Genomic DNA, 23,026 nt, shown 5'->3' on the forward strand with positions numbered 1-23,026 from the left:
GGGTGAGGCAAAATCAACTGTGAAAGAAAGTGAGACCCATCCCTTTCCCACCCGCTCAGCTTCAGGCCATCGTTATGGCCCCATTTCTGTATTTATTCTCACTGTCTGGTGGGTATCTTGCTATTGATAAATTATTAGTAAAAATGGAAACTTGTGAAAACCCTTCCCCTGAATAGACTAAATATGTACACTTTCTATCTCCACCCCAATTTATTGTGTTCAGCCAGCAGTCTCAAAGAGACTTCTATGTGTATTTAATTGTACATGATGATGAAAAATTGCATTCTTACCTCCAGTGGAGAGAAGGGATGGGTGGGAAGTGATGTTTTTTCTCTCCCTATTGCAGTAAGCCTCAACACTCTTCTTCTGAAATGCTTCTAATCACACACACACCTGCAGAAATTCCAGGGTTGGTGCTTTTGAAGGGGCAGCCTTAGTACCTGCATACAATAGACTGTGAAATTGTGGAGAATGTTTCAGGGGAATCTCTAAAGATGACCCATAGTGAGACTGGCCCTGTCAGTCATGTTGGTGACAGGCAGGCAGGGAGTACTGCTGTAGAAATGAGATTCCTGAAATGGCAGTCATCAGAATATACTTGGTTCCAGTTTCTCAGTCATATTGTTCAGAACAAGAAAAGTTTCAGATTTATCTCCTGTATACATGCTAAAGTCAAATGTAGCTCAGTTTTCCATCTTAACATGTTTTCTCTTTCAGCTGCATTGAGCTGATTGTTGTAGAGCAAATGGACAAATATCGGGCTCGCCTTAAAGACATCAGTAGCCTCGAGTTCGCAGAGAACAAGGCCAAGAGTCGGCTCTCGATGATCAGGAGGTCTATGGTAAGGAAAAGGAGTGGATGAATTCCTGGCTGACCATCATAACAGGAAGAAATTTATACCAAGACCCGTGGTCTTCCTGTTCCCCAGTCAGCCCACATTTGTTAGTGTAACTTTCCTCTTCAAGCGAGAATTTGGAGATGATAGATTGTGTGTGTGTTTCAATGCCACACTTGTTTAACAGCAGATTTGTTTAATACAGTATCTTGGAGCTGAGAACACATCCATGTCTCTTCTCTCTCTCCCCCTCTCTCTCTCTCCTCGTCCCACTTCCCCAGTCTCCTCTTCTTCATGTCTTTCCAAACCTTACACATCCTCAAAACCTTTCAACACACAGTTGGGTCTAGCACATAAGCTAAAGTTTGGCTTTATCCTGGATCGAGTCTTCAGAGCTGCAGATGTGTACAAAGCAAAAACTCAGAGAAGGTGGGGAGCAGTGTGTCTCTGGCATTATCCCACAAAGACCAACCCATTAGTTCCTTGGTGGAGGTCTGATATTTTTACTTCTCGTAGTTGCCTTGGTGAATTTGGGCCACTTTAGCTTGTGTGCAATTGGCCTTCCTCCGTGAGCAACCCTTCTTAGCACCTGGTTCTCCTTAATCCTACAGTGCTCTCATCTGACACAGAACAGGCTTCCATTTGCTTCCCTCCCACATGCACGTGCCAGTGGGAGAACTGTGGTGAAGCTGCCATGCATATTTCAGTCCAGCACACGCTGAGCTGCTTTTAGCAGGTTGCTTCCTGTTGCCTCGCTGCCTTTCTGAAATATGAAAAGCTTGCACACTGTTAGCTGGGCTGCTGAGTTGAAAGGCAGTCTGAAGTGGCCTGTGTTTTCCTCTGTTTGGAGATGAACACATGGCAGGCTTTGTAATGTGTCACATTATCTGCTTATATAATAGGGCTTGGCTAGTCATGTGGCAGGTGACCCAGTTACACTGCTGGAAGCAAGCATGGGCACTCTGAGTCCTCTCAGCATGCTGTATTGAGAACACACAATCAGCGCTAATGCACCTCTTTTATGCAGCACACAGTGGCTTGTGGTTTACTTATGCTTTCTCACAGTTGCAGCTGAGACCTGGCTTCCGTTTGAAAGCCTAGCGCCTCTTTGAGAAGGGTGATGGCACGTGCACTCTAACCTACTCCTTTCCTTTTCCTATCCTCTCTAATCCAGAAACCTGTACTAATTGCCGTTAGATTTATGAGCATAACCCGCAGTTCGATCCCGGTATGTATCAGAATTGCATTGCACTGACCTTGTGCTGTAACCCTCCACTCATTTCAGTGCTGCTGCATGCTCCATGCCCCAACACACTTCATAACTGTGTGTGTGTGTGTGTGTGTGTTCGTTTGTTCTCCCTTAAACTGTCCTTGGGTTCTTCTGGCAGAAAATAGGTACCAACAGGGAGCACAGATGAGGCCAGTTTTCCACAGGGGTGGCAGGAAAGGACTCTGAATAGTGACTGAGGTTGCAGTGAGCCAAGTACCGTATTTTTTGCTCTATAACTCACTTTTTCCCTCCTAAAAAGTAAGGGGAAATGTGTGTGCGTCTTATGGAGCGAATGCAGGCTGCACAGCTATCCCAGAAGCCAGAACAGCAAGAGGGATTGCTGCTTTCACTGGGCAGCGTTCCCTCTTCCTGTTCCGGCTTCTGAGATTCAAAATATTTTTTTTCTTGTTTTCGTCCTCCAAAAACTAGGTGCGTCTTGTGGTCTGGTGCGTCTTATAGAGCAAAAAATACGGTGCATTGCTTTCTTCCAGCATCTGATCTGCAAGTGGTCTCTAGAGGAGTGTAAAACACCAGCCTGTCTCTGCTACTGATGAAACAGCTTTCCAGTCACAGATTGAGGCTGGACTTCCAGGCAATTCTAAACAACTAAAGCAGGGATGGGGAACATATGGCCCTCCAGATGTTGTTGGACTCCAACTCCCATCAGCCCTAGACAGCAGGACCAGTGGTCAGGGATTACGGAAACTAGTCCAGCAACATCTGGAAGGCGCCACATTGCCTGTCCCTGAACTAAAAGTATATCAGAGTAAAGTTGGAAAGTTGTATTTGTGATTTGTGACCTTACCATTCCCTTGAGCTGGTTTCCTTACATTTTTATTTTCTCCTTTTCTGCCTTCTCTACTAACCCTTTATTTTCTTCTAAGTGATTTTTCTCTTCCTTGTCTTGCCCACTTGATCAGTCCTTTTTTTCATGTTAAGATCCTAAGCAACAATTGCTTGGAAGAGGGCAAATTCAAATCCATCCTTCTGAAAAGCTATTTCCCCATCCACCTTTTATTAAACCTAACAACAACAGCAACAACCACCACCACCAGCAGCATAACCTTAGCTAGAATTCTCAAGAAGAACCAGAAAATAAGAAAGCGTCCATTACCCTGGCAGAGAGGGGCAGTGTAGGACTCTGCTTTCCCCCTTTTCTTGCTAGAAGAAATGCCAGTGGTAATTATGAATCTTCCTTGCACATAAATGAACATAGGAAGTTGCCTTGCACTGAGTCAGATCTGTCTAGCTCAGTGTTGTCTCCAGGAACTCACTGCTGCTCTCCAGAGTGTTTCTCTTTATCAGAAGTGGGGTACTGCCACTGTTGGTTCATCTTGACTGGTTTGTTTGCTCTGACCATCAGTGGCTCTGTAGGATCCTAGGCAGGGATCTTTCACAACACCTGTTACTCAGGATGCATTTAACTGAAACGCCTGGGATAGAAGTTGATACCCCTTAGGCATACAAAGCACATGTTCTATCACTGAGATATAGCTCAAATAATTGGATTCAAGTTATATACTAAATATAGGTAAAGGTACAGGGACTCCTGACCATTAGGTCTAGTCGTGACCGACTCTGGGGTTGCGGCGCTCATCTCACTTTATTGGCCAAGGAAGCCAGCGTACAGCTTCCGGGTCATGTGGCCAGCATGACTAAGCCGCTGGAGAACCAGAGCAGCACACGGAAACGCCATTTACCTTCCCGCCGGAGCGGTACCTATTTATCTACTTGCACTTTGACGTGCTTTTGAACTGCTAGGTTGGCAGGAGCAGGAACCGAGCAATGGGAGCTCACCCCATCGCAGGGATTTGAACTGCCGACCTTCTGATCAGCAAGTCCTAGGCTCTGTCGTTTAACCCACAGCGCCACCCGCGTCCCATATACTAAATATAGTCCTGTTTAATTTTTTTCAACAACAACACCGGTGGGGCATAACCACATTAGAGAATCAAATATATTTAAATTTAGATAAGCATTCGGACATTACTGTGAGTGAAACAACCTGTCCCACACATACAAATTTAACACAGGCCTTTTCTGGAGGAGGTGGAGCTCTGGGGGGTGGCAATTCTGAGCAGAGGAGCAGTGGAGATGAGGAGTGAGTGGTGTTTCATCTACCTGCCACATCCCTGCCTCAAATCGCTGCTCCCAAACAACTTTCCCTTTGGGATTGCAAGCACATCTTTCTGAGAGTGCACATCTACAATTCTTTAGGCAGAAAAGCCGCTGTACAGATTGGAGTACAGATCTGGCAGTCTGAGAGAGGGATTCAGTGCCTTCTCCCCACCACTTTTCTCAAGAGCTCTTTCACTTGAAGCTGCTTTCCCCTAAGAAAAACAATTACTGGACATTTTCTGTACCTGCACGTGGGTGTACTGTGCAATTGCCTTCATGCCCTTTCCAAAACCAGCTGGCAGGGTGCTGAAGTAGATGGGACCATTTCATCTGATCCTTCAAAAGTTGTTTTTGTGTTTCTATGCAGATTCTCAATGGTGTATAGAAAAAGATCTTTCACACTCCATTCTCACTTTTGCAGTTATTCTTCTAGATTTAAATGCAAGTGTGCAGTTCAAAACCTTGACTCTTAAGAAAGCAAATTGTATCAAATTTGCTTTCAGCGCTTCGTTGGCTCTTCTAGCACAGAGGCGCAACCTTGGGATATTTTCTATTTATCTGAGACTACAGCACACAGTGTCCGTCTAAGAGGGAAAAGGGAATTCTTTCCTGTTATAAGAACGTCAGCTCCACCCTTTCAGAGGTCCAGGGTTGCTTCTCTAGAGCAAGCTTATTCAAGAAGAAGAAAAGAGACAGCACTAAAGGAAATTGTATAAATAGAGACAGGTGTGATCCTGTAGGATCCAGTTCCATAGGACAGTCTGGAACTGCCTGATCAGAATTTGAATATTTCATGGCACTGTCTTCAGGAATAGCTACCCTCGTGCACTTGTTAGTCATGGAATTTCACTACACAGTGCAAAATGGAGGATAATCAACTATAGGTGGATTTATATCTTGTTCTCAGACTTTCCACCTAGAAAAATACAAAGGTTTCTTACAATATTGTGTGGGAAGATTTTATATAGTACAGTATACTATATATAGTATAGTAATATAGTATATGGAAATCCAGATACTCTCTTCTTGCACAGATGCTTTGGCCAACAGACTGAGGTACCTTTGTTGTAAACTACATCTGTAGAATAAAGGAGTGACTTCTGATATCTGCCAAATTCTGCTCATCATCTGTAGTTGAAATGTTTTTTGTTTTTTTAAGAACCTCTGAAATAATTTGTGTGTCCTTAAGTGTGTATTTGCTTCCTGTTTTGTCTTTCTCTGCCAGTCACAAACAGGTATTGTTTGTTTGCTTATTATATTGCATACATATATCAGGGGTGTCAGTAATTTTCAGAGTGGGCTTAAAAGGCCGTGCTCCTCATTAGCGCTACTGTGCCTGCAGGGAAAAGGTCGGCTACATCGTGGGGCCTACACAAGTCCTTCATCTCCAGCTCCTCTCCGGTTGCCATCTGCCTCTGATGCTTCTGAAGAGGTCCTGAGTGGCGAAGAGGCCATGGAGGCAGAGGTCTCTGAGCAGCAGAAAGTTGCCATGCAGGAAGAAGAGAGGGTTTTGACGGAACAGATTGAAAACCTTCAGAAAGAAAAGTAAGTCTGGATGAGTGGAACTGAGGAGCAAGGAGGGTGGTCAAGGTTGCCACGGTTCAAGAAATGAAAGCCTCACATAGGAGCTGGGTTGCACATTCAGATTGGGAGCAGGTTTGTGATAACCAAATGCCTTCTAGAACCATCCCAGCTGTAAATATCTTACAATGTATCTTCAGTTAAAATTGTTCGGTTTCGTTGCCCAAAAATGTTTGCTCCAGATAATGTTGTGTTTTCTAGTGACCTAAATACTCCGGTACTTCCAGCTCACGCTGCTGGTTTCACTTCTTCCCTTTAGTCCCAATTGTTTTTTGTTTGTTTCCTCAGGGAAAACTTAACTGTTGAGATGCTGGTACTAGACCCAAGAGCCTCTGATGATGAAACTCTGGAATCTGAGGCCTCCATTGGCACTGCCCACAGCTCTGAAAACCTGAACGTTGGTTATGAAGGAGACACTTCGGACAGAGCAGGTGAATAAAGACTGTTCATAGTTAATTTGTCCATATGCACAAGATGGGATTAACTATCTTTGGGTGTCTGTCTTTGCTTATGCATTATAACTGATGTGTCTGCTTTACCATATGTAAAGCTTGAAATATAAATCAGTTTTGATGTTGCTTGGAGAAAATGGCATTCATTGCCTCCCGTGTGATGAATTCAAGAATCCCTCAGAAACCTGAGTATTGCAACTTTTGTGTTAAAGCAAAGTTCTAGACCTCATGGCTGCAGACAAAAGTATGGGTAGCCAGCTCCTGCAAAAGTTGACTGTACAGTGGTACCTCGGGTTACATACACTTCAGATTACATACGCTTCAGGTTACAGACTCCACTAACCCAGAAATAGTACCTTGGGTTAAGAACATTGCTTCAGGATGAGAACAGAAGTCGGGCGGCGGCGCAGCAGCAGGAGGCCCCATTAGCTAAAGTGGTGCTTCAGGTTAGGAACAGTTTCAGGTTAAGAACAGACCTCTGGAACAAATTAAGTACGTAACCAGAGGAACCACTGTATTGGAGAAAGAAATACCCCCTAGGCAATTCTGCATTCTAATAATGGTGATGATCCTAAAGGTCTTCCCAAAGTAATACAGTGGAGAATAACCAACTCCAGCCTTTCCAAATACCTCTGTAATTTGCACACAGCCTGCTCTGTGCAGCTCTCCCAGAGGTGATTTGTCCTATTGGGTTAAATAGCAGAAGAGAACTGCAAGCAAGAGAACTATTGATAGACTGGGTGCCCTTCACCATGGTCCATGAGAGGCAAGAAGAACAGAAGGGATTACCAGTTGGAGAAATCAAATGAGAAGGGAGCACAATGTTTTACATGCAGCGGACCCTGGGAACAGTTGGGTTTGGAAGCAGGGAATATGAGCTCACCACAAAAAAAGGAAGGCTTAGTTACAGTTCCATTATGTAGCAGTTTCTTCCAAGTAGTATTTATTAAGGAATGTAAGGAAAGAAATTCCCAAGATAGTTTTACAAACAAGTTGGGAATCCTACCAACATGTGCAGCTGTCTTTTTGTTTTGGATGTGCCTTCCCATTAGTGGTTTTTCCTGATTGTATTCTGTTTTCCATACAACTCAGTAAGATATGTGCATTTTGGGGTAATGCCAACACTTCTGACACTTCTCTTGTATCTCTTTTCTGCCAGATAGAAATTTAGCACTTGGCTTCGCCAGACCCATCAAGGCAGACACCATCACTACCAGGCCTCGAAGGCATCTGAAGAAGCAGCAGGAATCTGTGGAGTCGGTAGACTCCTCTGTGTCTGCTCCATCTCTGTCACCCTCCCCTTCCTCTTCCTCCTCCTGCTTACCTCATGTAACTAGGAAGCGATTCCAGATATACTCCAAATCGCCTTTCTACCGGGCAGCTCCCTCTGGGGATGCCTCAGCCCTCGAACAAGCGCCAGGACACCTCAGAGGTTTGGACGACAAGCCGCAGTTCACCACTAGAGGGACTTTCAATCCCGAGAAGGGCAAGCAGAAGCTGAAGAATGTGAAGAACTCCCCACCAAAAGCCAAAGAGCTCCCAGAGGCAACTGCCGGGCCAGGCCAGAAAAGACAGCCTGATGCTGCCAATTACAACAATGCCCAGCAGCTGGTGCTACTCGGAAACAATGAATTTATGGTATGAGCCGCACCAGCTGATCGCAGCAAAATTGCAACATCTCATCCGTGACATCTTGCTGCTTCTTTGACACCGTCTGCTGCCACCGGCGTTCTGGAACTCAGTGTGTTGGGACTCAGTGTGTTCCCTCAGTAAACCTGAAGGAAAGAAGGGCCGGCGAGCTGTATCTGCATATTCGGTCAGTCCCCAGTTCTGTCTGTGATGGGCAAGGGAATGTGCAAGCAGACAAGAACACCAGAAGACAATTGGAGTTCAGGGACCTATTGTTGATCCCAGCTATCAAAGCAGCCGAATTCAGGGGTTGGGTTTTTGCACTGGGATTCATAAGCATGGGCCCTCTTAGACGGACCCACAGCATAAAGGAGACCAAGCTCTTGTTTGAAGCTATTCCTTATGTGCTTCATTGTGTTTTCAAATATTTAAAAATGTTCATTTCCACCGAAGCACTTCTCAGACAACCGTCAGGTGCATACCTGTTGTGGAAAAGAGAGCTTTTTGACTTTAAAAAAAAGGTCAGAATAACAAATGCCAGTTTGGTTCCAGGTAGGTCAATGCCAAATATTTGTGCCGAATGTTCAGTAGCCATAACCACAACAGGTGTTCTGTTTTCAGGGCACAGGAGAGGCAGCATAAATATTAGGAGAGAGAACCCTTTGTTTTTCTGGCTATGCCCTGGACACGCTCTGCTGCTAGATGAGCAAAAAGCTCCACAAACAGACTGACGGGCAGGAAAAAAGTCACTCCCACAATCACTTTACTCAAGCAAAATGGAGATGGGTGGAGAAGCAGTAAGGAGGGCTGCTGTCACAATCAGTCTGTTTAAAATGTGATTTAACATCACTTTTTTGCTGAACATCAGTATTAAGCAAAGTCAAAACAAAATCAGAGACTACTTGAAGCTCTTTGATAGTATTATGGTTACTGAAGTTCAATGTAAATATGTTTTGTTTTTTAACTTTCCCCTCACAATGTGGGACTTAACTTTTCCCCCCTTTAATGTGGGACATTTATGCCAGGAAGGTAAATGGGTGGGTGGGGGAAGCTAGAATTAGATCTGAGGTCTTGACAGTGTGAAACAACAGAAGGTAGTCGTTTTTTGCATCCTTATGTCATGAGGTAATTCCCACCAGTACCTTGCATTTGGAGCTTTCAGGAGTTTGTCTTTGTGATGAAATAGCTGTGAATGTGTGTGGGAAAATTTGCTCCAGTTCTTGACTTTAGCAGTAATGTATGTATCTTTTAAAGTGGACCTTTGGGGAGTCCCATTTTTTCAGAGCATCACTGAGGATAGCAGAAAATATTCAGGTGGATAAGGTTTGCCCAGCTGCTTTGTACCACCCATGCAAATATAGGTGTAATTTTAAAAAATCTTTTAATATAAAAAACTACCAACAGGGGCAGTGTACTGTGATTGTATGCATGAGAGCAGGAAATTTGATAACCTTTAGTTTCCAGCTTTTGTTAGTGATTGTATGCAGGTCCTACGCCCCATTTCCAGTCTGAGTGGTCTGACTGGCTAAGAATCAGTGATGAGTTGGTGGTTTAAAACCAAACCTGCGAGCAACCCCTTCTAAATTCAGGCCGGGGCCTCCAATTACAAAAAAGGGCGGGGATTGAAAACTGCAGCTCCATTTGTGTGGGTCTCGTGGCACAAACCAGCTGGACAAACTTCATCCCACTCGATATCTACTGCCACTTTACTCTTTTGCACTTGCCCTGTTAGTCAGACTTTGTCTGGCCTCTGACACAGGAATCCTCAGCTATGCTCTTCCTGCTTCAAATTACCCTTTAAGAAAGAGAGGGAAAGGAATAAAGCAATGTAGGACACCCACAGCCAGAAAGGGTTACCCTACTCTCTGCACCCACCTCCCTAAATGCTAGTATGTTGCAGACTAATAAGCTGCACTCCTCTCTCCCCCCCCCCCAAATTCTGCTATTGGTCCCGAACTGCATGATAGTCATTGCATTTCCCCCACACACATTAGATGCTTGTTTCTGTTTGAGCCACACTCAGCAAGTGCACAAAGATCCTTTGGAAACTTGTCTTCTGGCCCTCATTTTGACTAGTTGCTCTGCTGGGAAGTGCTAGGCTCTGCATACACTCCAGGGTACTAATTCCCATTTCTTCCAGTGCAAAGCCTTCCTTTCAGCACTGGCCTTGTTGGGGGAGGAGGTGACACAATTACATAATTCAGATGGGTCCAAGCCAGAGTTTTGGTTGTTGCACTGTTTGTTTTGTTTTTGATACTGGCAACAGGAAGAAAAAAAGTATTTCCATTCATTTCCACATCCATATTTTTGCCTGATACCTGTCTTCCAAGATAGCAGTCTACTCTCCCCACCTGCACTCCCTGACCCTGTGCAATCTGTAAGTACAGGGTCTTGGATTTTGTTTCCCCACTCATGGTATTAAGTGAATGTACTCACCACTAGAAAGGACGTTGGCTGCATATAGTTATTTTTAATGGATTTTTTAAAAGTAATTTATAAGTATACTGAGTGTAAATTTTAAAAGACTTATGTATTGTAAAAGGATATATTGTCCTGTGTCATACTCTATAAATCTTACATGTTTAAAGAAGAATTCTATAAAGGAAAATGCTTTATTTTGCTCACTGAACCAGCTGGCTTGCAGTTACGCAGTCAGCTGGCACATTGTAATTTCATGTCTGGAGGTTTCTTTAGTTTTTTAAATTAATGTTATTTTTGTTTCTCTTTCCTGGAACAAGGCCGTCATATTCAAAGTGCAATTTGTGTAATATTTTGTAAATATGATACTATATGGCTGTACAAAAACAACTTTATGAACAAATAACTTCTAGCTTATTAAAGAAGAAAACAATGGAAAATAAAGTGATAGTGGCAGATTTTTTTCCGTACATAGTGATGATCATAATCAACCATCTAGACAAAGGCTTTTGTGTCTTTGGGAGACTGTGAGGGGGATATTGAGAGCATGAAACCTAAGTTAGAAGCAGAAGTTTTCCAGGGAAGTCTTAACAAGGCCATGTAAATTACCATATGTGGTTCTGGGACTATGCCACTTCAGACTGCAAGGGCACATTTTAATCACTAGGGGGAGAAGAGCGCACTGGGTGGGTGGGTGGGTGGTGTTAAGGAAATCTTGTCATATGGGAAGAGAGGTCAGGGATCCCCTTCCCTAATGTGCTACTGTACTTTTCTTTCTCATTATAGGTACCTCCATAATCCACCTACTTTTTCTTCACGAAACAGGCTCAAATAATCCAACAGGCCTCAACTCTAACATAGATAAAATTCCATTCCACCCCTACTACTCTTACAAAGATCTATTAGGTGCTTTAATTATATTATTATGCCTTCTCCACTTGACACCTTTCTCACCAAATCTATTAGGAGACCCAGAAAACTTCTCCCCTGCAAACCCTTAGTTAGCCCGGCACACATTAAACCAGAGTGATTTCTCTTTGCCTAAGCTATTCTTCGTTCAATTCCTAATAAACTAGGTGGTGACCTAGCTCTTCTATTCTCTATCCCCATCCTACTTATTATACCAATAATACACCTATCAAAACAATGCACCTTCTCCTATCATCCACTATCCCAAATACAATTTTGACTTATAGTCTCCGATATTATCATTTTAACATGAATTGGGGGCCAACCTGTAGAACACCCATTTATTATTATTGACCAATTAGCCTCAGCACTTTACTTTATAATTATTCTTCTCATAACTGCTGCAATAGAAAATAAACTCCTCAAGAGGTAACTAGCCTTAGTAGCTTAAATTAACCTAAAGAACTGGCCTTGTAAGCCAGAAATGAGACACACCCTCCTAGGACATCAAAAGAGAAGGCCGCAACCCCTCATCGCCAGCCCCCAAAACTAGCATTTTAATTAAACTATCTTCTGTCTCCCCACAGCCAACTAGAGCGGTTTTTTCGCCTCATGCACTAGTATGGAGTGATGATCTAAATACTACTATGTATATATTACATCAACTCATTTACACCATGATAAATTTATTTATTTATAAATAAATATATGTATTTATTTAAATACATTATCCTATATATGAGACATAATACATATTTGTTTAATTATGCATTAAATATTTACCCCATGAATATCCTTATATATTTTAGTACCTATAAATTTTACATAATACATACAGTAACAAGTCTTGTTCCTGTATCATCTTACTAAACCAAGTTAAGTTCATGGGACAAGGCAGTGCATATAGCAACTCTAGGAGGACAGACAGGCTAGCTGTGTCTTGTGGCTGAGTGAACTTCTGCCTGCAGGTCTCACCTGGCCTGAGTTCACTATTAAGTCCATCCAGTGGTGGAGGAAGCCACTTGGGAGCCTGGGGCAGTGCACCTAGGGGTGGGCCAAGCTGCCCACAGAGGCGGGGTGCACCGTGGGGCCTCCGGAGTCTGCCTGCCTCCTCCCACTCACGCCCTACAGCTGGGGTTGAGGCAGCGGGCAGACCGCTTGGGCAGCGCAGGGCATCTCTCACAGGAAAGACGCGTGGCTAGGGCGCGCTGCAGGCCCCGTGGTGAGTGCCACCCAGCATTTTGTCACCCCCCTCAGTGGTGACACCCGGGGTGGTCCACACCCACCACACACCCCTTCCTCCGCCCCTGAGTCCACTGTTGTAAGATGATTGTATATCCTTGCAATATCCAGTGACCCTGCTGGTTCTGAAGTATTTATTGCGCGTGAAATTTTTGCAGCTATTATGGTACTTCTCTTCAGATGCAGGCCAAACAACACTTCACAAAACAATGTCCCAAGGAGAGATTGGAAAACTGGCAGCTGCACAGAAGACTGCAGCTGCAGATGGAAGGTATAAAATGTCTAGCCAAAAGAAAGGGGGAGATCCTGAGTTAATTGCTTCTAATTTTCTTCTCCCTTCATATCTGCATTTTATTTCCTGCATGTGAGGACAAATTTCAAAAAGCCATTCCGTTCATCTCTCCTCTGAGGAGAAACTGTATGAGTGACTATTTCAGACATTCCACACCAGTAAAGAAAGAAGGGAAAGATTGCAAGTCATTAACACTCTTACTTGCAATGTCTGAAGCTGCTCTCAGCTAAAGCAAAAGTTAATTGACTGCCAAATCTATTCTTATAGCCTCCAGCACCTTTGGAAGAATGGGAACCATGCACACTTGCCTCCGAGCAGACATGTACAGCGTTGCACTGTAAACTGGAAGTGCTAGCCACATATTTCTCACCAATGGGAGAAGTGGGAATAAAATTAATACAAGTTAATGGCAAAAACTTTATTGTGGCAAGTTGCACAGTCTCCTTTAGTTGCTGTATATAAGACAAGGCAGTAGTTTAATTAATACATATTAACTGTACAGATTATATCCACTGTGTATAAATGGTGTTCTGTGCTTAATACCATGCAAGTGCTTCAGTGCACTTTGACGCTAAGATATTTCTCTAAGTGAAGAAAGGGGAACAGAGGCTTGAAGAAGAAGAACCTCACCACAGTTCCGAGTTAAATCTCTTTTTTCCTCCCTCGCAGCTCTCCGCTTCCCCCTTTGCTCCTCAGCTCAGCCCCGCTCACCGCCTTCTCCGGGTGACCCACGCGTGCCTCACCTGACAGGAGGAGAGACTTATCTGAAAGGGGCGCTACCCGTGCATGCCAGAGGGGGGCCCTGCGACTCACCCCCTGTGGCGTAGCAGCGCTCGCACCCCCAGTGGGCGGATTTGCGCATTCGGCATGATCGCCATCGTGAAAATCCAACCACTGATCACCGAATATGCCCGGCCGCCCGGCGTATTTGCGCAATCGGCGGTCAGATTTTCGCGATCGGTGGACGGCGCTGGCACGCCCAACGGGCAGTGCTCGCCCCCCCCCGGCTGACCAGCCAGGGGTGCAAACACTGCCCACTGGGGATGCCAGCGCCACCCACCAATCGTGAAAATTCAATCGCCGATCGCATAAAACTGCCCGCTGGGGGGGTGCGAATGCCACCTGCCAGGGGGTGTCAAGCTGATCGCCGGGTGTATTTGTGCAATCAGTGAGCGGATTTTCACGACTATCATGCCGAACGTGAAAAACCGCCCATCGGGGGTGCGAGCGCTGCCACGCCGATCCACCCGATGGGATTTTGTCACACACACACACCCCCCAGGCATGACACCTGGGATGGACCGCACCCCCCTTGCAACACTCCTGGTCCAGTACAACGACCTAAATGTCCTGTTTGAACAGATTCTGGAAAAAACAATGAGGCTTGAACAGAGAGACTGGCGTGAATCGCCTGTCCGGGTGTGGGTCAATACCTTCAAGGTGTTTTTGGATGAATATATGACAGAATATATGCCTTCAAATTGTACTGCCTTAAAGGTAAACTGGTCTGGCACATCCTACCAAATTATTACTCTTATATCCCACTGGAATAAGGATTACATTCTTTTTCTGTACCATAAGAGCCTCCCTCCTGTGACCTTACTACCTCTTAAAGCTTTGTTTTGTAGAAAGGGCATTTGTTGCTGAGTGTCCTGGCACTAACCACTTTCCTTGCAGTTTGTAATATGTCTCATAGTCTCCCTAATTAGGTTAAATAACAAATGCAATTTGAAAAGGTTAGCTTGCAGTACTCAACACAAAATTAAGATCAGGAAGCATCAGCAACTAACTTAGGTCCATTCATTTCAGTCGGTCTACTTTGAATAGGACTTAGTTGCAGGGCCAGCTCCCCCCCATGGGGCAAGGTGAGGCAACCATCTCAGGGGGCAGGATCCACAGGAGCAGCAGATCCCAATGCTGCTGCTTCTTTGGCAATCACCTGTAGCCGAGTAAGATTGTCTTCCATGAACACAGTTTTAACAGTGAGTCTCTAAGTGACTGTGGAGGCCAATTCTGGATCCACATGTCCTTCCACAGTGGAGACATTGGTTTCCAGGTGGGAGTTGATCTCGGTGAGGGTTTGCCAAGCGTGCCTTCCTCTTAGCACGTTTCTCCCTTGCATCCTGAGTTCAAGTCTCTTCAAAGCTCACAACACCTTTGGTAAAGGCTGGTTTCCAATTGGAGCACTCGCAGGCAAGTGTTTCCCAATTGTTGGTGATTATAATACATTTTTTTAGATTTGCCTTGAGACAGTCTTTAAACCTCTTTTGTTGACCACCAGCATTACGCTTTCCATTTTTAAGTTTGGAATAGAGTAGTTGCTTTGGAAGATGATAATCAGGCATCCGCACAACATGACCAGTCCAACGAAGTTGATGTTGAAGAATCATTGCTTCAGCACTGGTGATCTTTGCTTCTTCCAGTATACTGGTATTAGTTCACCTGTCTTCCCAAGTGATATGTCAAATTTTTCAGACACCATTGATGGAATATTTCAAGGAGTTGGAGATGGCATTTATAAGTGGTCCATGTTTCCCAAGCATACAGTAAGGTTGGTAGTACAATAGCTTTGTAAACAAGCATTTTGGTTTCCCTGCGAATGTCCCAGTCCTCAAACACTGCACTTCAATCGGGAGAAAGCCGCACACACAGAGCTCAGACGATGCTGGATTTCGGCATCCGTGTTGGCCCTTGTGGAAAGATAACTGCCCAGGTAGGAGAAGTGATCAACATTTTCCAATATTACACCATTGAGTTGGATTTGTGGTGCTGCAAAAATTTTGTTTTGTACTTGTTGGTGCAGCACTTTTGTTTTTTGGATGTTGAGCGATAGGCCAAGCTTCCCGTAAGCTTCTGCAAAGATATTTAGGATGGTTTGGAGGTCATCCTCTGAGCATGCACACACTATGTTGTCATCAGCATACTGAAGCTCTGTGAAGGAAGTTACGGTAACCTTACTCTTTGCAGATATTTATTCAGGGCCGGCCCATCCATGAAGCAAGGTGAGGTGACTGCCTCAGGTGTCAGGATTCACCAGGGCAACAGACCCCGATATAGATATTTCTTGCCCCTCTGTTCCTGATGTAGATCTTCCCTCACTCCTTCTTCCCTGGTAGGGCGACATCATTTGGGGGTCTGCCTCAGGTGCCAAAATGTATTGGGGCCAGCCCTGCTTAGTTGAAAACAATATAATAATTGTGTGCTCACATCTTTTAAATGGCTGCCATTCTAGAATAGAACCAAGTCTCTTGGACAGAGCTGGAAGCATGGAAAAACATGCAGAGGGCAGCTGTTTAGTACTAAAGTAGGGCAGGATTGTTCTTTAATTTATTAGTCCCTTTGTTGGGTATCTTTTTAAAGATACCCTGGCAGCAGGATTCTAGACCCATCCAATCACGCCAGAGCTAATTGAGCAGTGTCTTAGGAATGCTAGAGTGCTGAAGGTTGGAAGTGAAATGACAGAGGGATGTACTGGGCAGGGGAGAAGCATTATGGGAGATACCAAATGTCCACCTGACATTAATTGGGCCCTTGAAAAGTGCTTGTGAAGGATTGAAAGATACATGAGGAGGCAGAATGAACCGGAGGGGTGACTGGGAGAACAGATTCTGAACCTGTTAATTTCTGATTTAGCTCTTTCTGTTTCAGGTAACCAAAACAGAAAGAAAAAAGAGAAGGAAGAAGGAAGCAGATGTTGTAAGTTGAAAACTTCCTTCTTTTATTGTTTAGTTTAAATGCATTATTCTGCACCAAGTATTTAGGAAGGTCTGTTCCAGGAGTAGGGAACCTGTGACTCTCCAGATGTTGCTACAATCAGCAGGTGTGGTGGGGTGCTCAACCTATTCCCCCTTTTTAACATGCTTTCCTGTCAGCATGAGACACAATACAGCAGCATTCGAGTGTATTAATTGTTGTGTTCCTGATTTCAGTATGCAAGCATGCTTGTCACAGAAAGTGCTGCCTGAGGACCACAACCAAGTGCCCCAAAAGGTAAGGTTTCTTCTGTAAAATATCTGACCAGGAGATAGAAGGGGCCATTCAAAACATGCAATTGGGCAAATCTCCAGGGTCGGATGGGTTGACTTCCAGATATTATAGATCTTTGAAGGACTGGCTAATACAACCTTTGAAGGAAGTCTGTAACGAAATTTTGGAGGGGAAAGGGGCACCAGAAACGTGGAAAGAGGCTTATATTACACTTATACCGAAAACAGAGACTGAAAAGACTCAACTCAAGAACTACCGTCCCATATCCTTATTAAATGTGGATTACAAAATCTTTGCTGATATTTTGGCTAAGAGACTGAAAAAAGTACTGATTCAAGAGATTCATAAGGACCAAGCGGGCTTTCTGCCGGGAAGACATCTATCCGATAATCTGAGGAATGTAATTGATATTTTGGAAAAGTTAGAAGTGAATATAAACACTAAAGCAGTGTTGATATTTGTGGATGCGGAGAAAGCTTTTGATAATATATCTTGGAGTTTTATGAAAAAGAACTTACAGGGTATGTCAAGGTTTTGAAAATGGTAAAGGTGCAATATATTCTGAACAAAAAGCTAAATTAATTGTAAATAATGTGGTTACGGAACAATTTAAGATAGAAAAAGGGACACGACAGGGGTGCCCAATTTCCCCATTGCTTTTTATATCGGTCCTGGAGGTTCTGCTGAATATGATTAGAAGAGACCGGTTGGTTAAAGGTATACAGGTTGGAGCTAAACAGTCTAAATTGAGAGCATTTGCAGATGATCTGGTTTTGACGTTACAAGAGCCAGAATCTAGTACTAAAAGAGTATTAGAATTAATTCAAGAGTTTGGTCAGGTGGCAGGATTTAAATTGAACAAACAAAAAACTAAGGTTTTGGAGAAAAATTTAACATCGATGGAAAGAGAGAAGTTTCAGAATGAAACAGGTTTGAGTGTGGTTAAGAAAGTGAAATACCTGGGGATTAACATGACAGCCAAAAATGGAAATCTGTTTAAAGATAACTATGAAAAATGCTGGACGGAAGTTAAAAAAGATTTAGAAATTTGGTCAAATTTGAAGCTTTCCCTGTTAGGCCGTATTGCTGTTATAAAGATGAATGTATTGCCAAGAATGTTATTTTTGTTTCAATCATTACAAATTTTGGACAAAATGGACTGTTTCAAGAAGTGGCAGAGAGACATTTCTAGATTTGTCTGGCAGGGCAAGAAGCCCAGAATAAAATTTAAAATATTAACTGATGCAAAGGACAGAGGTGGATTTGCCCTGCCAGACCTTAAACTCTATTATGAATCAGCGGCATTTTGCTGGCTGAAAGAATGGCTGCTTCTTGAGAACACAGACATTTTGGATTTAGAAGGTTTTAATAACGTTTTTGGGTGGCATGCATATTTGTGGTATGACAAGGTTAAAGCACATAAAGCATTTAAGAACCATATTGTTAGAAGAGCATCGTTTAATGTCTGGATAAGATATAAAGATTTATTGGAAAATAAAACCCCAAGGTGGCTGTCTCCGATGGAAGCAAAGGCCCAGAAAAAGCTCAATATGGAGGTCAAATGGCCAAAATATTGGGAAATTTTGGAACAAGAAGGAGATAAATTGAAACTGCAGAGTTTTGAGAAATTAAAAAATAAAGTGAGAGACTGGCTCCATTATTACCAGATAATGGAGGCTTACAACCAGGATAAAAGAGTAGGTTTCCAGGTGGAAAAATCTAAATTGGAACCTGAACTGTTAGAACCTAAAGCTAAGATTTTATCAGAAATGTATAACTTGCTGTTGAAATGGAATACTCAAGATGAAACGGTTAAATCTGTCATGATTAAATGGGCACAAGATGTAGGGCATAACATTATGTTTGCTGACTGGGAACAGTTGTGGACCACTGGAATGAAATTTACGGCATGTAATGCCTTGAGAGAAAATATTATGAAAATGATATATAGGTGGAACATGACCCCAGTCAAGCTTGCAAAAATCTATCATTTGCCCGATAACAAATGTTGGAAATGTAAAGAAACTGAAGGTACATTCTTTCACCTTTGGTGGACATGCCCAAATATTAAGGCCTTCTGGGAAATGATATATAATGAATTGAAAAAGGCATTTAAATATACCTTCCTGAAGAAACCAGAGGCCTTTCTCCTGGGCATTGTCGGCCAATTGGTGCCAAAGAAGGATAGAACTTTTTTTATGTATGCAACAACAGCAGCTAGAATACTTATAGCAAAGTATTGGAAGACACAAGATCTACCCACTTTGGAAGAATGGCAGATGAAGCTGATTGACTGTATGGGATTGACAGAAATGACTGGCAGAATCCGTGACCAGGGAGAAGAGTCGGCAGAAGACTGGAAAAAATTTAAGGACTATTTGCAAAAATATTGCAAAATTAAGTGGTTTAAAGCTGTAATTATGATAAAATGAGTTTCTTTTTGTAAGCAAGAATTTAAAGTTATAATAATTTAAGATGTTGGAGAGAAAATAAGGTGTTTCTTTTCTCTATCTTTTTCTTTTTTTCTTTTTAAGCTGTAATGCTTTGAGATAAGGATTTGCTGTATAAACAATTTAAACTGGGAATACAAGAAGGGGAGGTATGAGGAGGTCGGGGAAATAGGTTATAAGAAAATAAACTGTGAAATGTATGTGTTTTTAATATTTTTATGTTTGTTTTTTCTTTATGTTTTGCAAAAGATTGGAAACTTTAATAAATATCTTTTAAAAAACAAAAGGTAAGGTTTCTTTCATCTTCAACTTGCAGTGGTATTTCAGTATTCCCTGCTATAACTTGCATTATTGAATAGTGAAGGACCTCAATTTTAGGAATGGAAAATCCAGATTGCTATGGCAAAGTGAGTCTTCTGCTAGGCTCTCATCTTCAACTCTGCAGCATAGGTTCTTTGTCAGCCCCACTTACCACATGGAGAAAGCTGTTCATATCTTCCTCACAGTATATGGATAATGTAGGACCTGTGTTGCAACTACCATAACAATATTGATTTTCTAAGGCCCTTACTATAACTTAAGTGCCCTAGTATGAACCATTTGGTTCCACGGCACCCACTAATTTTATACTCCTGGTTTCCACCACATTAGATAAATGAGTAATGAATATGAACGCAAGGAAAAATTTAGTTGCTGGTCTACCTCTAAACTGTTCCTTTTCATCTTTCTATGTTTAGTATATTCAGGCTGATGTGACTTTGGGTAATGTATTCATATGTAGCATGGGCAAAACTGTGATCATCCTTTGAGATATTCTCAGGGTATATGTTTTTGTGAACCAGGGTGGCTAACTCTTTCTGTATGTAACTAGCAGTCTTTTTCTTTTCACTGGGAAGCCTGGAAATAGATTTGGAAGTAATTCTTTGAAGCAGTTTCGGTTTACGTTGCCCCTGGTCTGCCCGATCCACCCCCCCCCATCCCCCGGATTGTGCATGTGCTGTGTTGTGAATAAACCAGATTTGCACAATTTCCGATAAACTATAGATGATAGGTCACACACAGTTAGGGTACTAATAACTTGAAAATAAATAGGATTTTATTTCTAATAAATAGTACAGCCATCTTAATCTAGCTGTTTTGCTGGGCCTAAATTTGCTTGGGCCTAAATTTGCTGGGCCTGCTATCAAAAATTTAGCAAACAAGAAATGAGGGTATTCCATCCAAGTAAAATATAGATAATGTGGGTCCCCCCCCATACTAGAGACTAAGTGGTTTGCTGCTTGGATCTCGTGTATTAAATGTTTTAATGTAGAAAAAGCAAGCTTGGAAGCGATAGTAGTAATGCCAGAACAATTGGCTTGAGATGATTTTTTTTTTATACTGTTGTGGTATCACTGAGGTTTTATCTTGAGTCCAGGTCTTCCAGTAGCCTCTTTGGCTGTGTCACAGCCTAGTCATGTTAATTTCTCAGGTTACTGATAGTTTATTTATCTCTGCACTGAGAATTCCTACTGTTATGCATTCACCTGCAAAGCTGAGGCTTGTGGAATGCGAGTCCTGCACTTCAGCAAACCAAGCAATAAAACATAGAGAGAAGGGCAGAGTCAGGAGCAGCCTTGGATGGGGACTGCTTTTCAGAGCTATTTTTTTAACTGTGGCTCCACTTTTAGCTCTGAGTTTTTCTTTGCTGTTAACGGGGACTGTGGTGGTGGTGCTAACACAGTGGTGTGAACCCAGGAGTATAGCAAGAACAATAGCTATCTAGAAAAAGGTGAGGCCTTTCCTTGGTCTCTTATTCTTACTATGCGGATTTTATAGACCACTTCACATCCACTGGCCCCAGTCTGGTGGAACGCTCTGTTGCAAGAGACCAGGGCCCTGCGGGACTTGACATCTTTCCGCGGGGCCTGCAAGACGGAGCTGTTCCACCAGGCCTTTGTTCCACCAGGGCTCAGTCTGACCCCTCTCCTTTTACAAGACCCTGCATACAAGTGGCCTCTCTAACTCTTCTCACTGGCTCATGCAAATAGCTGACCCTGGTGAGTACTTAAAGCAGGGGTCTGCAACCCACGGCTCCGGAGCCGCATGTGGCTCTTTTACACCTTTGCTGCGGCTCCGGGGCGTGTAGTGGTTAAGAGCGGTAGTCTCGTAATCTGGGGAACCGGGTTCACGTCCCCGCTCCTCCACATGCAGCTGCTGGGTGACCTTGGGTTAGTCACACTTCTTTGAAGTCTCTCAGCCCCACTCACCTCACAGAGTGTTTGTTGTGGGGGAGGAAGGGAAGGGAGAATGTTAGCCGCTTTGAGACTCCTTAAAGGGAGTGAAAGGCGGGATATCAAATCCAAACTCCTCCTCCTCCTCCTCCGACACTCCCCACTGTGGCAGGCGCTGTACTGGCTGTGACGTCGCATGGGGGTGGTGCCTGCGTTAGTCACGCACCGTCCCGATGTCACCTTCCCGCCCGCCCACCCACCCACTACATTGTAAGGGGCATGTATGCTGGTCACTGCATTGAAAGGGGGCATGTACGCTGGTCACTGTTTTGAAGGGGAGTGAAGAACACACACACACAAAAAGGTAACTTGTTAATTTAATGTTTATTTCTATGAGGAGGAGTAATTCTGAGGGGTCAAACAAAGAAATAATTAAAAAGTGACAAAAAAGTTATTTTTATAATGACGAGTTTTGCGACTCCCAGTTGTTGTTTTTCTTCGGAAAGGGGTCCAAGTGGCTCTTTTTGTCTTAAAGGTTGCAGACCCCTGACTTAAAGGTTTCCAACTCCTATAGTTATAATTTGTGGGTCGCCACCTGAACTTATTTTGATTTTAATTCGATTTTAAGCTGTATTTCAGTCAATTGCTGAAATTTATGTCTTAATGTAGGCCTTGTTGGGGGAGGAGGAGATACAATTACATAATTCAGATGGGTCCAAGCCAGAGGTTTGGTTGGTGCACTGTTTGTTTTGTTTTTGATACAGTGGTACCATCTTAACCTAAAGCACTACTTTAGCTAATGGGGCCTCCTGCTGCTGCCACGCTGCCGGAGCACGATTTCTGTTCTCATCCTGAAGCAAAGTTCTTAACCTGAGGTACTATTTCTGGGTTAGCAGAGTCTGTAACCTGAAGCATATGTAACCCGAGGTACCACTGTACAGGGTCTTGGAATTTTTTCTCCCCATTCATGGTATTAAGTGAATGTACTCACAACTAGAAAGGATGTTGACCTGCATATAGTTATTTTTAATGGATTTTTAAAAAGTAATTTATAAGTATAAAGGTAAAGGTAAAGGTACCCCTGCCCGTACGGGCCAGTCTTGCCAGACTCTGGGGTTGTGCGCCCATCTCACTCAAGAGGCCGGGGGCCAGCACTGTCCGCAGACACTTCCGGGTCACGTGGCCAGCGTGACATCGCTGCTCTGGTGAGCCAGAGCCGCACACGGAAACGCCGTTTACCTTCCCGCTGGTAAGCGGTCCCTATTTATCTACTTGCACCCGGAGGTGCTTTCGAACTGCTAGGTTGGCAGGCGCTGGGACCAAACAACGGGAGCACACCCCGCCGCGGGGATTCGAACCGCCGATCTTTCGATCGGCAAGCCCTAGGTGCTGAGGCTTTTACCCACAGCGCCACCCGCGTCCCCAATTTATAAGTATACTGAGTGTAAATTTTAAAAGACTTATGTATTGTAAAAGGATATATTTTTCTGTGTTATACTATAAATCTTACATGTTTAAAGAATTCTATAAAGGAAAATGCTTTATTTTGCTCACTGAACCAGCTGGCTTGCAGTTACGCAGTCAGCTGGCACATTGTAATTTCATGTCTGGAGGTTTCTTTAGTTTTTTT

General features: G+C 43.4%; 1 protein-coding gene and 1 long non-coding RNA gene across 20 annotated transcripts in view; both read left to right on the forward strand.

Annotated features, from left to right (window-relative positions):
• The window catches only part of MYO9A (myosin IXA), a 171,413-nt gene that overhangs the window by 131,659 nt on the left and 16,728 nt on the right, over positions 1-23,026 (forward strand). For 13 of the 19 annotated variants that reach the window (XM_083475476.1, XM_083475474.1, XM_083475486.1 and 10 more), the window contains 5 exons: positions 718-841; positions 2,010-2,063; positions 5,566-5,768; positions 6,093-6,235; positions 7,416-10,747. The exons of 2 other annotated variants lie outside the window; for them this stretch is intronic. In XM_083475476.1, coding sequence (XP_083331602.1) covers positions 718-841; positions 2,010-2,063; positions 5,566-5,768; positions 6,093-6,235; positions 7,416-7,900 — 1,009 coding nt within the window. In that variant the 3' untranslated portion in view covers positions 7,901-10,747. Of the gene's footprint in view, positions 1-717; positions 842-2,009; positions 2,064-5,565; positions 5,769-6,092; positions 6,236-7,415; positions 10,748-23,026 lie in introns of those variants that run through there. 4 more of the 19 variants (XM_083475482.1, XM_083475483.1, XM_083475477.1 and 1 more) reach the window with 3 other exon arrangements.
• LOC310693678 lies at positions 16,348-22,084 on the forward strand. Its single transcript, XR_014519318.1, has 4 exons — positions 16,348-16,442; positions 16,676-16,736; positions 19,471-21,241; positions 21,954-22,084. It is a non-coding gene; the product is annotated as an uncharacterized lncRNA (long non-coding RNA).

This window comes from Podarcis liolepis, assembly GCF_965112155.1.
Source record: "Podarcis liolepis genome assembly, chromosome: 14".
In the NCBI taxonomy this organism is placed as follows: domain Eukaryota; kingdom Metazoa; phylum Chordata; class Lepidosauria; order Squamata; family Lacertidae; genus Podarcis; species Podarcis liolepis.